The sequence below is a fragment of the Purpureocillium takamizusanense genome, chromosome 8, assembly GCF_022605165.1.
Source record: "Purpureocillium takamizusanense chromosome 8, complete sequence".
NCBI lineage: Eukaryota > Fungi > Ascomycota > Sordariomycetes > Hypocreales > Ophiocordycipitaceae > Purpureocillium > Purpureocillium takamizusanense.
This window is the reverse complement of record NC_063075.1, coordinates 1,366,794-1,383,645: the sequence shown is the minus strand read 5'-3', so window position 1 is coordinate 1,383,645 and position 16,852 is coordinate 1,366,794. Positions and strand designations below refer to the sequence as shown.

The 16,852-nt window shown below is 58.9% G+C and overlaps 3 protein-coding genes across 5 annotated transcripts; all 3 read left to right on the top strand.

Moving 5' to 3' along the window:
• Nucleotides 1–154: 154 nt before the first annotated feature.
• Nucleotides 155–1,171, top strand: OPI3 (Phosphatidyl-N-methylethanolamine N-methyltransferase; the record flags this gene model as incomplete). The annotated part of the gene is made up of 4 exons (XM_047990071.1): nt 155–215; nt 351–390; nt 507–523; nt 660–1,171. 4 exons carry the CDS (start codon nt 155–157, stop codon nt 1,169–1,171), a joined length of 630 nt encoding a protein of 209 aa, XP_047846077.1.
• Nucleotides 1,172–1,952: 781 nt separating this feature from the next.
• On the top strand, nt 1,953–5,042 carry SMF3 (NRAMP-like transporter smf-3). Of its 2 annotated transcripts, XM_047990069.1 has the most exons (3): nt 1,953–3,211; nt 3,311–3,824; nt 3,875–5,042. In XM_047990069.1, exons 1-3 carry the CDS (start codon nt 2,953–2,955, stop codon nt 4,734–4,736), a joined length of 1,635 nt encoding a protein of 544 aa, XP_047846075.1. In that variant the 5' UTR covers nt 1,953–2,952; the 3' UTR covers nt 4,737–5,042. The 2 variants fall into 2 exon arrangements, with proteins under 2 accessions (XP_047846075.1, XP_047846076.1); XM_047990070.1 differs by having other exon boundaries at nt 1,953–3,824.
• Nucleotides 5,043–5,223: 181 nt separating this feature from the next.
• JDV02_008467 (uncharacterized protein) lies at nt 5,224–8,394 on the top strand. Of its 2 annotated transcripts, XM_047990067.1 has the most exons (6): nt 5,224–5,959; nt 6,022–6,113; nt 6,247–6,642; nt 6,766–7,224; nt 7,310–7,466; nt 7,561–8,394. In XM_047990067.1, the coding sequence occupies exons 2-6, from the start codon at nt 6,102–6,104 to the stop codon at nt 7,833–7,835; spliced, it is 1,299 nt and encodes a 432-aa protein (XP_047846073.1). In that variant the 5' UTR covers nt 5,224–5,959; nt 6,022–6,101; the 3' UTR covers nt 7,836–8,394. The 2 variants fall into 2 exon arrangements, with proteins under 2 accessions (XP_047846073.1, XP_047846074.1); XM_047990068.1 differs by lacking the exon at nt 7,561–8,394 and having other exon boundaries at nt 6,766–7,489.
• The last annotated feature ends 8,458 nt before the right edge of the window (nt 8,395–16,852 follow it).

Here is a 16,852-nt window from a genome sequence, read left to right as displayed (position 1 = left end):
ATCTCGCCGCCTGGTGATCAATTGGCCGTGACTGCAGCTTGTCTTCCTTTTTCTCCCTGCCTGGCCCCCGCGCAACTGCAGGAACGGCTCGCTTCGGGTGCCTTTCCGGTCTTTCTTCTTGTTGGGCGCTTGACCAACGCGTGCCCCGTTCGCCATGGCGTCAATCGCAAGTGACGTCGCCGCCTATGTCGACTTCGACAAGACCAGCTTGCTGGGTGAGTCTTGACCCAAGACGCCTTGCCGCTGCGTCGACGGAACTTTTCTCTCCCGTCGGGGCGGCGGCTGGCGCGCGTTGTTGCGTTGCTGCGCGATTGGTGTCTAATGCGGCGTTTGTTGTGGCCTCGGTGCAGTGTCTGCGTGCTCGATTGCGTTTAACCCGCTGTTCTGGAAGTGAGTTGCATGTTACCCGACCGCCCGTCCCTGCACGCACTGGTACCGGTACTGTGCGCAGTCTGCCGGCCCCAAGGAGAGAATGAAGTGCCCCAGCTAACTTGACGCTCCTCCAGCATCGTGGCCCGTCAAGGTTCGAGCTCCCCATAGAACCCCCTCTTCGGTCCCTCCTGGATAGACCCACGAAACGAGCAGTCGAATAGTGAAAAAAAAGAGGAGAAGACCAAGAGAAAAAAAAAGCTCGGAGAGCATCTCTGACCCGGCTGTAGAATACCACAACAAGATCCTGACGAACCTGTTCGGGGGCAAGTCGCGCACGGCGTGCTACGCCCTCGCGGCGACCATCTTCTCGCTGGGCATGGTGCGCGACTACCTCTACAAGACGGCGATCCAAGAGCAGCCGTCGCACCCGCTGCTGCTGAGCCTGCCGTCGCAGGCGGCGGCGTACACACTGTTGATCGCGGGTAACGTGCTCGTGGTGTCGTCGACGTGGGCGCTGGGCATCACGGGCACGTTCCTAGGCGATTACTTTGGCATCCTCATGGACGAAATGGTGACGGGGTTCCCGTTCAACGTGTGCGCCGCGCCCATGTACTGGGGCTCGACCATGAGCTTTCTCGGCACGGCACTGCTGTTCGGCAAGCCCGCGGGCCTGCTGCTCACGGCGTGGGTGTTTGTCGTGTACGTCCTGGCTCTGCGGTACGAGGACCCGTTCACGGCGGGCATCTACGCGAAGCGGGAGCGGGAGCGGGAGCGGGCAGCGGGCAAGAAGCAGAAGTAAAGGGCGGGGGGCGGCGACGAGGGCTGCTTGGGAAGAAGGGGGAAGAAGGGGGAAGAAGGGGAGATCCATCGAGTATGAGAAGAAAGAGGAGGAGCTCGCCGGGGAAGCGTCCCGACAGCGACACGCAGACTACTATCTGGGGCGCAGCGTGTCTTCCTCTGTCTTGGAGGTGAGGCAGTGCACCGGTTGTCGTTTGGGTGGAAGCCTTGCGATGCGCGGTAGTGGGGGGAGAGGGGGAGGGAAGCTGCCATTCGTGATCGCGAGGGCCTTTCAACAGGCTTGTGCCAGGAGTTTTGGGGCGGGGAGGCATCGTCGACATCAACCAGTCCGACAGCTTTATTTTTCTTTGGCGCAGGGGGGAAGCACGTGCATCACCACCTCAGTAAAACAGAATGTGTGAATACGACGGGAGTTGCATTGTAGGTGATAAGCGAAGCTGCACGGATGCCCTAGGGTGCATCATGTCTTTGTGATGCCGACGGCCACCGTTGTTGTTGCGGGCGGCAATTGTCTGCCGCGAGGCTCCACTGAACCGGGCGAAGACGGTTTGTCGTCCGCAAGGGGGGCGGGTCATTGCCCGAAAGTGATGGGCGCTGGCGCGTCCTCGTATGATGATGGACTCGGGTCTCTGTCGAAGCCATCGCTGCGGTCGCAGAAGTGCCGTCAGGCAGCTGTCACCGTTGGGCGGCCCTGACATCGTCCATATGGCTTAGTAGACGTCTCTTGGTTGTTGGTGCCTCTTTGCAGAACCCGCTTAGCTATCTTGCAAGAACCTAAGAGCAGCCAATGCGACTGGCTGCTGTCTACGCAACTCCCTGGGTGGTCGATCAGTGGACGGATCAAGCATCCGGCAGCTCGCGCGGGGGAGGGATGGCGGGGCGGGCACGGCGCCATGCGCGGATGAGCGAGAGAGACGGTGCCCGTGCTGCCGTGCAGATAGATGGCCAAGCCGGATGTCGGTCCGTGCTGGGCGTCGCTGCCAGACCGAGGGTGGATCTGCGCCGGGGCATAGAAGTTGTTGATCTTTTGGGCGGAGGGCATCCCCGACGTCGAGTCTTGGGAGTTTCGGGTGGACGGCATGGCTGTTTTCCGCAGCGCCCCCCCTCATCCACTCCTCCCTCTCCCCCAGGAACGATTGCCCTCGTACCGGCTGCGCTGCGCACGAACCGGCCCAGGGAGGCTAATAAAGCTAGAAAAAAAAACCCAGTTGCAAAGGCCCAAGCCTCACGACGCTGCTCATCAGTGGCCAGCTTAGCGCCCCTGTGGAACAGGCCGCGATCGGGTGCACTCGGAAGCGCTCCAGTTTAGGAAAGAGCAAGCACCACGAATGCGTCAAAGGGACGACGACATCGGCTTTTCTTTTTCTTTTTCTTCCTCGGGCCCCTCCCACCCACACACCCCCGTCTCGGACACCGGCAGTTGGACTGAAATAAGGCCGTCATTGCCCGCCGACTTGGGATCTTCTTCAACGCCTTCTCTCCCGCAACACACTTTCTTCAACGGTCGGGCCCAGTCATTCTGACACCTGCATAGCGCGGCGGCGGCGTCTTGGCAGCGTTCCTCGTCGACGACAACTCTTGCTTTGTGGTTTCACAGCTCGCTTCATCGGTCGGACGGCATCCATGCCCACCACGCCCGCGCGGGTTGTGCGTCACAGACTTACACACGGTTTCTGTATCAGCAGCGCCGCTCATGGACACGTGCGACGGGGTATTTGAGGATCGAGTGTTTTGCTGAGCGGCCAAGAGGTCGAACGGAACGCACCTTTTTTTTTTCCAACCATGGGACAGCCGGGCAGGTCCACGGGCGTGAGCCTCGCGACGGCGGAGGCCGGGAGCAGCGATGGTATCCGGCCTGTCGTGGAGGGAGTCGAGCAACGACCCACCAGCAAGGATCAGGCAGAGGTGGTGTTGTTGCGAACCGCCGCCTTCAGACGCAACGGCGCCGAAAAGGCCAAGACGGCGCTCGAAAAGACGAAGCATTTGGCTCTCGCCTTTTCCAAGTTCATCGGCCCCGGCTTCATGATTTCCGTGGCGTACAGTGCGTCTCCCCCCAATACTACACCCATGGGTGATCCGACATCTCGTCTGGTTGTCGCACGCCGGTGACGAGACTTTGGTTTTCTGACAGACGCGACAGTTGATCCGGGCAACTATGCCACGGACATCGCCGCCGGTGCGTCGTACCAGTACAAGCTCTTGTTCGTGGTTCTTCTCAGCAACGTCTTCGCCATCCTGCTGCAAAGCCTCGCTATCCAGCTCGGCACCATCACCGGCCTGGATCTTTCCTCCATGTGCCGCGTCTACCTGCCGCGATGGCTCAACTACACCCTCTATGCGCTCGCCGAAATTGCAATCATCGCAACCGACCTTGCTGAGGTTATTGGCACCGCCATCGCGCTGAACCTCCTCATTCCCAAGCTGCCCCTCGTCGCGGGCTGTGCGCTGTCTATTCTTGACGTCATGGCCATTCTGTTCTTCTACCGGCCCGATGGGTCCATGAAGGGACTTCGGCTGTTTGAGGCGTTTGTGTGCCTGCTCGTCCTGGGTGTCGTTGTCTGCTTCTGCATCGAGCTTTCCATGATCCAGGAGACGAGCGTGGGAACCGTCTTCAAGGGCTACCTGCCCTCGAGCGCTTTGGTCGAGTCTGAAGGGTACGTGGAGGCTTTCTTGTTTACTCAGGGTTCATACTGATAGCTCCCAGCCTGTATCAAGCATGTGGCATCCTCGGCGCCACCGTCATGCCTCATAGCCTTTTCCTCGGATCTGGTATCGTCCAGCCACGTCTGCGAGAATACGACGCGAGGCATGGTCTTCTGCCCCAGGAGCCTGTATCTGCGGCGTCGTCTACCACCGATGGGTACGACAAGCCCACGTACCTGCCATCGCATGCCGCCATCAAACATTCGCTCAAGTATTCCATCACGGAGGTTGGGTTGTCACTCTTCACATTTGCACTGTTCGTCAACTCGGCCATTCTCATCGTCGCCGGTGCCTCGCTGTACCAGAACCCGGACGCCCTCAACGCCGACATCTTTGGCATCCACGACCTGCTTTCCAAGAGCATCTCACCGGCGGTGGGGACCATCTTTGCGTTGGCCTTGCTTCTGTCGGGTATCTCGGCTGGTATCGTGTGCACGATCGCGGGACAGATGGTGAGCGAGGGAGCGCTGCGTTGGAAGCTGAAGCCTTGGCTGCGACGGCTTGTCACGCGATCCATCAGCATCGTGCCGTCGGTCGTCATTGCTGCTGCGGTGGGGCGGCCAGGGTTGAATGCTGCCCTGACAGGATCGCAGGTGGTGCTCAGCAGCGTGTTGCCGTTTGTCACGCTGCCTTTGATCTATTTCACGGCCCGGAGCCGTTTTATGACGGTTCAGCCGGGCATGGCGCGGTACATGCTCGAGTCCGACGACGAAGGGCGACCGATCACTGGCAGCGTCTCCCTTCCGGGAGGCATCGACATGTCGAACCCATGGTGGCTGACTGTTGCTGGGTTGCTGGTGTGGCTCGTCATTGTGGTTATGAACGTTGCGAACCTGGTGCTCCTGGGATTGGGCAAGGCGTGAGTAGATATATAGATGCCAGGCGGGTATTGGCGGACGTGGCGTGCGCGTTAGCGCTGACGGTGGCATCTTTTGCGCTGTCCATGAGATATTTGAGGACTAGACGAAGTGAGCATGGCATCGGAGTTTTGGACATATAGGCATGATGCAGCATGGTTCTCTAATCAACCAATGTGAGCGCTCATCAATCTGGCCGCCATCTCATGTGCGATGCAGAGACTCAGCGGAGCCATGTGTGATGTGTCTTCAATCTGTGATTAACTTCGCATGAAAGACGTTGACAGAGGTGCATATGTATTGTATTTAGCCTACAAGTAACTACGTACCAATAAGTGTCTAAAATCATGCCACGGTGGATTCACGACCCCTTTGCCTTTGGTAGCGTGGGTAGGTACATAGCTTGTTGGCGAGTTACGTCAATGTAGAGGGGGGCTGCTGCTACTGCCCCGCCATAATTCCTCAAGCTTCCAGCTCCTCCCCCCCATACTTCGTGTATCAGCATCGCCAGTTACAGCCTCCCCCCCCGCATCAACACGCCAAGGCACATGTCAGTCACGGGTCGGTCGATCAAGCGGCACCAGCGCCAGTGACATACGATACGACACGACACGACACCAGCAGGGCCAGTACCGACCACCCAGCTTACCTCGCACCTTACCACGCCCCTCTTTACGTTACCTCGCTGCTGCTCGCCGCCCGGACACCGTCTCTCTCACTCTCGTCGCCATCACCATCGTCAGCTCCGCCGCTGCCGTAACCGTATCCACGATCAGATCGACCTACAGGGAGCTCGCCGTCCATTACGCCAGAACAGCCCAGACCTAGCAGTGACCGACCCTCTTTGCGACAGAGCGAGCAAAGCGCACCGGACTTGCGCACGCCCAGCTCGTCCGGGTTCCCCTGCCCCTCCGCACGACCACCGCGCACTACGGGGGGTTGCGGCCTGTACGGCGGCGCGCGCGCCTTTCGCTCATCGTCCTCGCTACCACGATTTCGAAGCCGGAGCCCGCCTCGGCCGAGGCTTGCGACTGCGACCGGACCCGGATCGCACCGGACGTGCAGACGGGGAGGGAGGTGCTTGCTCGCTCTTGATAGCAGCGGAGTCGGCATTTCGATAAGGGAAGGCCTTGCGCGAGCTGGGAACAATTGGGGGGACCTTGTGGGAAGTCTGCCGGCTGCTGCACTGATTGTCAGGTCGAGAGTGCGCTCCGTGTGACTGCTTTGAGGTGAGCTCGGGTCAGGCTTCGAGAGGGCGTCTGCTGGAACCGCGATGTTGACCGTATTGGAGGCATCAGTCTTCCGAGAAAGTAAGAGTTGGTCGACGTGGTATACACATACATACGACCTGTCCTCACCAACTCGCCCGTCATGTTTTCGCAGGTACGCACCACCTCTCCCGCATAGCTCGAACTTCTTCGGAGTATCGTCAGCTGCACATCTCGTACATCCTTCCTTCATTGCAGGCAACGTTGGCTAACACTCACGGGTGCCCTCCCCCTCCCCCCTCGCGCAGAAGAAACCCTACTCGGCGGTCACCGTCACCATCGAGAACCTCACCTCCGAGTCGTACGGCGAGGACGACCTCAGCGGCATCCCCGACCTCGTCGACGTGATCAAGCTGCAGGCATCGGGCCCGACCGAGGCCGCCCGCGCCATCCGCAAGAAGCTCAAGTACGGCAACGTCCACCGCCAGGTCCGCGCCCTCGTCCTGCTCGACGGGCTCATTCAGAATGCCGGGTCCGTATTTCAGCGTGGCTTCGCCGACGAGCCCCTCCTCGAGCGCCTCCGCGTCTGCGGCACCTCGGACCTCTCCGACCCGGTCGTTCGTAAGAAGTGCACCGAACTGTTCCGCGAGTGGTCCCAGTATGCGTCCACGCCGGGTCTCGAGCGCATCGCCCGCTTGTACAAGGTGCGACTGACCGCTTTCTACCTACTGCTGGCTGTTCTCCTTTCTTTTCCTCGCTCTCCGCTTTGCCAGAGGTGGGCGTCCAGAGGAGTCAGCGCGACCTGCTAACACCGCATCGCAAAATAGGAACTGCCTAAGCGCAAGGTTGCTGTCACGCAAGAGCGCTCCAAGGTCATTCAGGAGACTGAGAACCCCTTCGAGGATGACGAGGAGGAAGAAGCCGAACGGCGGGCCGCCCGGGCATCCTCATCCTCGTCGTCAGCAGCCACATGGGTGCCTCAGATCGGCCCGGCTATGGATCGTGACGGCCCGTTGAAGCCCAGCGACAGTTCTCGATGGGGCAGCGGTAAGAAGAAGAGCAAGGACAAGTCGTCCAAGTCTAAGGGCGGTCTGCGCAAGCCGTTCAATCTCGAGGCCGAGAAGGAGAAGATGAAATCGGTCATCGCCGAGTCGTCCATCGCTTCGACCAACCTTATGAACGCCCTGCAGAGCATCAATCGTGAGCGTGAGCGCATCTCGGACAATAAGGTCGCCGTGCACCACTTTGAGGCTTGTAAGCAGCTCCGTAGGAGGATACTACGCTACGTGAGTGACTCGCCCGGACATGTCGACGAGTGTCGCTGGCCATTCTGACTGGTGTGCGTCATGCTGACTGGAAGCTATACTGCAGATTCACCAGGTGGAAAGTGAGCAGTGGTTGGGAAGTCTGCTACATGCCAATGATGAGCTTGTACACGCCCTCATGTCCTTTGAGCAAATGGATCAGTCCATCGACGCCGACAGCGACTCGGACGACGAACTTGCCGAGCAGGCTCACATGTACCGAAGTGGGTTACAGACAGACGCCCTTCCTCCTCCGTATCCTCGCCGCCGCCACAGATTCTCGCGTTGCGTACATGGCTAACGGACTATCCCACACAGTGGCCACTCTCAAGGCTCAGGAGGACAAGGTCCAGTCACCGCAGTCTTCTCACGCTCCCGACCTGTCCGGCCTCTCGCTCAACACGAAGCCCAAGGCCATGACAGCCCCTCACGCAGGCCCTCCGCGGCCGCCGCGTCGCCCTGACGGACCCGCCCCTGTCGGCCGCGACGACGATTCAGACGAGGATGACGACGACGAGGATGACGACAACCCGTTTGGAGACAAAAATGTGGTTGAGACGCCGGCGCATGAAACGGCGGAACCTAGGTGGTAGGGGCTAATTTGAGAAGAGAGAGACAGTGAGGCTTGGGGAGAACCCTGAGAGAACGGGAGCACCCCCGTACCCTATTCTCATCGTGGCTCAGTAGCCGTTGCGGGCAAGTGTCGGGCAAGACTGATCGGGCGAATGCTCCCTCGGGCGGGTTGGAACAGTCCCCGGGGGGTGGGGGTTCGAATTGCCGGCTGAGGGTTGAGGGACTCGCCTTCCAGGCGCCATGCGGAAACCCTCCTTTTTCGTGTGACGTATCATCTGGGAAGGAAAAGGCCATCTACGTACTACAACTAACATATCTCAAAGTCCAAATCTGAATCTGAACCTTGCCCCAAAAATGGAGGGTGGCCCCTATGACGCGGAGAATTTGCTTCTCGAATAAGCCGAAACACACAACAGCAGAAACGGAAACAAGAAAGGGGAAACCCGGAGGCGCAGGACTATCAGACCTATCGACACACTGATGTTAGAAAGTAGAGAGAGCAAGAGGGAGAGAGAGAGAGAGTGTGTGTGTGTGTAAACGCGTGCGACAGAGAGAGAAAGAGCGGGACACAGACGAAGCGAGAGAGAAACATAGACCGAGAGAAAGAGAGAGAGCAAGAGAGCCAGAGACAAGACCTGAGGCTAGCCACCAAAGAACCATCACCATCACCACCACCACCATCACCATCACCGCTGCAATGACACGTCAACGACCCGCTCGCCCGCCCGCCCGTGTGAGGTCGCCGACCGCTTCTCTCTCTCGCCCCTCCGCGACCCCCCTTTCCCCCTCTTTCTCTCCACCTCCGCCCCCCCCCGCGGCGGGCCGGCAGCAGCAACTCCCTTCAGCCGCGCGCGGGGGGGAGGGGGGCAGAGGCGAAAAAGAGAGGAACCAGCCTCCAAGTCCGCAGGCGCGTGTGTATGTATGTGTGTTTACGTGTTTCGTCGTTTCGTCGTCGTTTCAGGGACAAGGCAAATACAAACAAAACAAACAAAACCCCTCCCTTCCCCCCCCCCCCCCCCCCATCCTATCCATCTACTACGTACAGCCCATCGCCAGCCACCCTCTCTCTCTCTCACACTCTGCCTCACGCGTTTCCCCTCACTCGACGCACAGACTTTTGTTGCCCCCCCTCCCCGCGCGCCCCCGAAAGGGTGTGTGTTTCGTTTTCCAGGGCGGGTAGGAGCGGGAGAAGGAAGGATAGAAGGAATGGGGAGGGGGGTGGTAAAACAAAAGAGAAAGGAGGGGGAAGGTGAAGAAGGAGAAAACGAAGAAGAAGACGAAGAAGAAGAAGAAGCACGGGACATGGTGCTGTGTTTCGCAAGACGCAGGACGAGACGAGGTGGGATGAGGCTTAGACTAAACCCCTCCCGCGCTGGGGGGGCGCGAGGGTGTATGACACACCATGTGGCTTGAAGGAACTGCCAGACAGCAACGACGATGGGATGAACTGCCCGCCTCCGACTCAAACCTGTTTCCCGTCATCCCCTCGTCTGGTGTTGTGTGCATGCGAGAGAGAGGGGGGAGGAGGGTGTGTATGTGCGTGTGTGTGCGTGTCTGTAGTAGGCAATCGGGCGAGCGGGCGGATGGGCGTCGCCGCAAAACCACCGAGGTGTATAATTCTCCTCGCGGCACCGCACCAGTGTTTTCTCTTATCGTCATATGATCTGAATATAGGGTAATAGTATGACTTTGTGACAGAAGCTTTTTCTCTGTCTTCTTTTTGTGCGCCCCCCCCCTTTTCGTCCCGCTCCCAGCCAGCCGGCCCTGAATGCTCGTCAGCCATGCTTCATGCACGCGTCCTGCCGGCACGCCCCCTTTCCCCCGCGCCCCCGTAAACTGACTGACTGACTGTGTTGGTCCAGAGGGGGAGGAGGAAAGGGGGGGGGGGTTGGGTTTGCCTGTCCCGGGACACTGGAAACAGCAGCGACGACGACGACGACGACAACGGCGATGGTTACGAAAAAAGATGTGTGTGTGCTGCGTTGCGCCCCGACCGACTGCTCGGGAACCTCCATTTTGGAAAGCCGCCTTGTTGAGCTGCCGCTGCTCCAGTATCAATTGTACCGACGTCTCACCTTTCTCCGAATTTCGCGCAAGCCCGTTTCAAGGCCGGATGGGAGGTCCGAATTGCAGCAGTTGATGAGTCGCCGCGCACGCCTTGCGTACTGCTCTGCAATGCTCTGCAGTACTTTGTATACAGCAGCACTGCGCGCTTTCAGCTGCGCCCGTAATCGGACATGGCGACGATCGCCGGTGTGGGTTCCAACGTCTGCTCAGACGGGTCGCCCCCAAGGCAGCACTCGAGCGAGGGCTTCTTCTATGAACCCGCTCCAGCCAAACCCCCCGGGCGCGCCGGCGACCCAACAGCCTGGGAGCCATGGCAAGCCCGAACCGGGCCGGCCACGGCCACGTTACGGTACGTAGATGCGAAATGTGCTACCAACAGCCTGTGCCGGTGGGTGTCGCTCCTCTGCTTCTTTGCTTTTTGGTCCTCTCTTATTAGTTCGTTGATTTGTGGGATACGAGGGTGTCGAACGGGTGGACTGGAGAGGTTTAATGATATCTTCTCAGAGAAGAGGAACGGCCGGCCAGACATCTCCTTTCCTATTTCGTTCATGGCCGTCACGAGATGTTCCACCGCTTCGGCGGTACTATAGTGTCTGTCGAGATGAGTCTCGTGTTGGGCAGCCTCTTCCACCCATGGGCGCACTGTACCTCAGAACGGCGGAGAAGGGCCATGGAACGAATCCATGCAGCTGCTGTCGTGCACGCTCAATTTCCGGCATCTTCCGTCCGCCGTATGGGGGCCCAATGGCGTGGAAGCCTCACAAACGTTGCGGCTGACGCCCCAAGCGCGGAGGCTGGGGGTTGACGCAAGTGTACATGCTTACTTCGTACGTAGAAAGAATGGGCCTTTCTAAGCCGACGCCCTTGGTGAGCGAGACTTTTCTCGCTGTACTTGCCCGGTTCCATTAGATAACATAAGACCTCAGGCAGCAGTCTAGGGCTTTGTGTCATGTCGGCGAGGCCTTCGTCCATATAAGCACTCAAAGCATGCGGCTTGCATGCGTCAAACGGACGCCGTGTGCTCGGACGCCGCTATATGATGTGCGTGGTACCGAGACAGCGCCTCGCCTATGGAAGAAGCCACAATGTGGGACGAGGCAAGCTGGTTCCGAATCATTGTGCATTTTTGTCCCAGCGCCTCATGCCAACATCAACGTCCAGAAGGCACCGTTCGTCTTTGCGGATAGAAGGGGTATTGGATGACGCGTGGGTCCCTGTACAAGCACTGTAACTCAGTACTAGATGCCCCTGCCAATGGTCGCTTTCAAGTGACGCGGCAGTGCCTCGGCCGGAAGAGAATGCAGCGTCCGCTGCTGTCTTAGGAGTTGGACGCGTATGATGGGAGATCAGCCACTGTCCAGTACCCTACTTACTATGACGCGCAGCAGGAGTGTCAGACCTTGTTTGCCTTGTCGCGGGCACTCGTAATGATACGATCCACTCGGACAGTGACACTCGGCTTTCCAAGCTCATGCGGCGCCCCTGTTTGTCTTTATGGATGCCTTCCGTTTCGTGCTCTATACCCTGCATGCAAGGCGCTGGCGCATGGATCAGAGAGAAGGCCGAGGCTGTGGCCACTCATGGTGGAAGTATGCTTGATACTGCTCTGGATCGTTTCGCGCCTGCAGCAAAATCCCTGGATCTTGCTCCAAGGCCGAAGCAGTGGCCACTTTGCTTGTCAGCGGCGGTGTCACAGACCAAACCACAAGTCTGCGACAGTTGCGTCCAATATACCTACATTTCGGGCTGTCCCCAACGGAATCAAAGTTCCCCGATTGCCAAAGAACCATATCATTGCCGAATACCTTGACTCGTGGAACAACGATGGTCGCGTCATCTATAAAGGGCCGAGTGCGACGGCGTTTGCCTCGCGCAAGGTGAGCCGATGCCGGCAGAGACTGAGACGTGTCGCTCAATGTTTGTTCTTTCGGGTCACGTTGCATCACTCAAACGTGGCTGCCGCTGCATCAGATATCATGTAAGTGTTGCAGCAACGACTTAGCGAAAGAAACCGAGCTCGGGTCGCCGGCGTCTCCGTGCCACTGCGTTGCAGTTGGGTACTCCGCAGCAGCAGTGGGTTTGCTGTATACGGCTCAAGGGCACTCTTGGTAACAGTTTAGTGCTGTACTTTGTAGAGCAGATACGCCGTCCCAACGCTCGACGGCGCATGGACAAGATAATCGAACCGACCTTGGTGGGTAGCCCCGAATGTTGGCGTCGGGGCTTCGAGCGCTCACTCACACGCCCCCCCCCCTTTCGCTCCGCCAGGTGTGCCGCGAGTCCCGCACGAGCACCATTGTGACACATGTTGCCGGCCGAGACACTGTCCAGGACCCGGCCAATCTGTGGGGTTACGAGGTCTTCTCGCATCCTCAATGATGCACTGCTGTCCTTCAACGGAACCCGACGGATCGGATCCAAGTCGCCAACCGTTGGGCACTGCACAGCACATGGCGATGTTTCCAAGCCAAGAAGGATCCAGCGTCAGCGTGTGCGCCATGTCCTTGCCGGGTACGAACACGGACCTCCATGGTTGATATTGCTTCCCGCCGGAGTCACAGTTCACGAGGTTGGAATGCTCTGCTGTGAAGACAGATGAAGTTCGCCAGGTAGAACGGCCAGAAAGTAGACACAACGGGCTGATATATGATACGTACGTAGTCGAACGGACGCTCCCGCGATCGTGAAACCCGCGGCCTGCCTACGATGCGGTCCCAGGTGATTTGGTGCGTTGACCGAGGAGGCGCGCCACCATTCGAATAAAATGCACGGCATACAAGCAGCATGATCCGCTCTGCGTGACCCAGGACAGAAACACCCGCTGGAAGGCTCCTTCTCTTTGGCTCATAGGCTCAACTCCCACTTTCCTGCGCATTATTTGATGAGGCGGCTAAGTAACTGACCCAGCTGGGCTGGGTATGGTGGCGTTGGAAGCCTCGAATGGCAAAAGCAGCCACCGCCGCCGCATCGTCCGGTGCTCATCGTGTTCGGCCAGGTGGCTCAGCTGCCGTCGATTCTGAAACACAGGGTCGTCTTCTGCAAGAGTCCACTGGCGTGGCGGCATGAACGAGCTGCTTACGGTACTGTGCAGCGCTGCCGGTGCGAGACAGTTGTTCCCGAGAATCTGTAGTTTGTATCCCCATGGTTTAGGCAACCCTTGACTTCGTTGCGCCAGTGAATAGGGAGGCTTTACTGCCACAGCCCTGGACTAGCGCCGGTCATGGGGCATTGGAATTGACTTGAGCAGAAGTATGTAACTTGGACACCGGGTGAGTGTCCTACCGATTCTCGAGTTGGCAGGTCAGACTCCGAGTCACCGTGCCCCTCCTGTCGTCATTTGGGTCTGAGTTGTTCCTGGTGATTTATTAGCTACGGCAGCTCCCGACTTGTGACCGCGGCCGAAGTGTCCTCAACAAAGAAACTTTCCGGTCGAGATGGGGACTAGCTGGCGCGGCAACTATCCCCTCGCACATCCCAGCGTTGCCAAAATGCCTCCATCCGTACTTCGTACAGCTGCAAGACAGCCAAGTTTCCTGCCAAAAAGGCGCTCGTCGGCATGCAGGGATTGGCTGTACTTTTGGCCCACCGCCGCGTCGGGTGTTGTGTCCATCAAAGGATCAACCCCGCCGGCGGGACAGCTCATCGGAAGTCTCTGACGCACGCCACAAAGGTTGAGCCAGCGTGTATTTCGACCTGTTCGAAACGCCTCGTGAGCTTCTGGAAGAGCGTCAGAACTGTGCCACACCACAAGATGGGGCTGGCTAAACAAGGATGTCAAGGAGCGTGGGGTGGTCTGGGTTTGCGGGAGTGAGGGTGGGCCAGGGGAAATGCAAGAGAAGGCCGCGGAGAGCTTCCAGAAGCCTACCGCCGCGGGCTAGTCCCAGGCTCCCATCTCAGCTCGTAGGGTGGATCGGAAGCTGCGTGCAGCAGCCCTGTCGGCCTCGCCATTCAGCCAACCAGACATCCTCCAGCCCACCTGCTTGACCACGTTGCTCGTCGTCTGGGTCACGCGAACAGGGCGGAACCCGGGCAAGCCGTGCTCAACGCCTGGACAGGCTGGTTGATGCGACGATGCGCCGCGATGGACCGTCGTACGAAAGCGATAGCGGATCCGTCAGAAGGGTGTCCTGAATAAATCGTCGTCGGCGGTGAAGGTCGGTATACTGTATTGAGGCACTGTATGCAGGTGAACGAACTTGTACGAGATGACTCGCGTCGTAGCATCATGCCTAGCCGTCCCTGCCGCCCAGGGTCATGGCCCGCCACATACTGCCACGAGGCTTGCTTTCCGGCGCCGAGCCCGGTAACAGTTCCCATTGTCGGGGCGGTTGTCAATAGTCGGACAATTGGAAGCGAAAGCGCTAATGAAGAGCTGGGGCGGGTTGACCAACTGTTGATGGCTAGGGTGGGTTGGCCCGAGGTATCCCCCGCGTCCCGTCACCATCGACGCTTGTATCGTGCACAGTGCCACCCACCCCACGCACACCCCACGCGCCGGCCGCTTCAGTGAGCCTCAAGGAATCGATCGGCCTGAGCACATGGTCATGGTGCTAGTATAACGCTTGTCGCATTGGGACATCCGCTCGGCCCCGATGGGCCGTAGTGGCGACGTATTCGTTTGCCAGCCGAGATGCATTGCATGAGCTTCAACGCAAGAGACCAGCTGCGACGTGTTGGGTTGAGGATAGGTCTTGATGAGATGGAGACGGCTGAACCGAGGACTAGGCGGCCGCTACGATGCATGCATGCTACCCGCATCAGCCCAAGGTGGAGGAAGAGAGATTAGATAGCCGAGTACGACCGTGTGCCTTCACCCTTTCCCGAGACTGTCATCCTGGTATCTATCCTGGACTCCAGGGAATCCATTGTCTTTGTTGGCAGCCAGCTGAGGTGCGAGTGGGCGAAATCCGACGAGCGTAATTGGACAATATGGGCGAGGCCTTCAAGGTCGACAGGGATTGCGCCTGTCGCCAGCCCAAGTGTCAGGAAAAGGTCAGCAGGGTTTTTCCTGTCCCGGACGGCCGGCCGGCGTCTCCGGTGAACCTATGCTTGATGATGCAGGTCTGTGGTCCGAGACAGGGCCCAGCGGGACACCTTTGCATGAAGCGCACGCAAGTGGCGTCAGCTGCTCCAGTGCCGACGGCGGCAGCGTCCCATGTCAGAAAAGATGGCTCTGGGAATGCGGAGCAGCAAAGCACGATGGCTTGTTGTGTCTAGCTCCCATCCAGCCTCCATCCGAAGCGGTGGGAAGGCCAGGGCAGATGGTGGGCAAGAGAAAAACAACAGAAAAAGAAAACGGGGAAAAGGATCAACAACCAACCACCCACCTGAAAGATTTGTCGGTGAGAGCGGATGGGATAGTTAATTCGCTGTTGTTGCGGGCAATCTCCCTGGGGCCAAGGCAAACGTCGATCAAAGGAGACCTATCGGATCAGATCCAGCGGGGCTCGGCAGTACTAGTACGTCTCTGATTGAATTCGAGGCGACAACGAGAGACTGGCCCCGACCTGGGTGGATGGACGGCCGCCGCCGTCGACTTGTCTGTCGGCGTGGTGTCCTTTGACGAGCAGCCGTCCGTGAAATTTGTCTCCGTCGAAGGCTGGCCTTTGTCGAACCATGTAAGGGCGCCACCCGTGCGTTGTGTTCAACCATGAGTTCGTGCGTCATACTTCCCCGGACTTGTGCGGGAGCACGGATGGAGGAGAAGGGGGGACCAAGATGGCTCCATGCGACTTTCTGTGCCAAAATCGGATCTTCCTTGCATGGCTGGCCTTTGACAGGCGCCTCCCGTCAAGCAGCGTAGGGCACCAGATGGTCCGGCGCCGATGCGGCGGCTCTGGGAGTTCCCGAGGCGGCTGCCGTTGGCAGGGTCAGGCCAGCGCCTCGCATCGACAAGGCGCTTTGTCAGGGCATCCCGGTCCAGGCGGAACAAACACGCTGATCCATACGCACCTGCGCCGTCCCTCTAAAATCTCGGCCAGGCAGCAGACGTGGGCTGATCATGGGGGTTGCTGAGTGATGAAGTTGGTCGCCGAGGGCAAACGCACATAAGGCACTTTGCGGTAAGTAGTAACCAAAGTTAGCACATCATGTATGAATACGGACGGAGCAAGGATTGATGGGACGAAACGTACGCCGAGACAAGGGAGGGGGGGTCCCCGATGGCAAAGATACCCCTGCCTGCAAATGTACTGACCCAGGAGGCAAGGTTGGCTGGCAGCATGAATGCTATTAGGTACAATACCTAGGTACCTACCTAGCTACTTCGAGGTAGGTGTAGGTTGGGAGGTGCCCTTGCTCTTTCCCGTGGCAGGCAGTGCAGTTCAGTGGCCCATGAGTCCAAGGCAATGCTCGTGGGAAAACCAGGAACCCATACAGGAGGTACGTTCCTTGTCGCCCGATGTGTACTGTGCGCGCACTGGGCGAGGCACTTGGGCCGGCTACCCCAGCCCCGACGCTGGTACCTGGCGCTCGCAGGGCGCTGCGGCATGATGCAATGGAGACCTTCCCCACGACGTCAGGTACCAGGTACCCTGGCCGCGGCGCCTCAAGTACCGGTCCCAAACCCAGACGGATGCTGCACCCACCCGCAAATCCACCCTCAACCTGGGCAGGTATGTACGTACCTTGGTACTAAGGTAGCATCCTTGGCGGGAATTGGAAGGGAGTCCACCCACCCCGAGGACTTCTTGCCTGCCCTGCCTGCCCTCCATCTCCCAGCACACGCCCGTCGCGCTTTCCTCGCTGCGGCGACGCTCTGGCCAGCTGTGGTATCCCGTCCGTTTCAACTCGAGAGGAAGGAGCACAATCAAGCCCTTCCCGCTGCCAGCCAAGGCCATTCTCTTTACATCCATCCAATCTCGGCCGCCATGCTGGCACGCACCTGACGTCGTCCTGCACCTCGCCCCGATGACCGCGCCCCCTCCCCCCTCCAAGGCGCTGAGCGATACTATTTTGACGACGTCTTTGA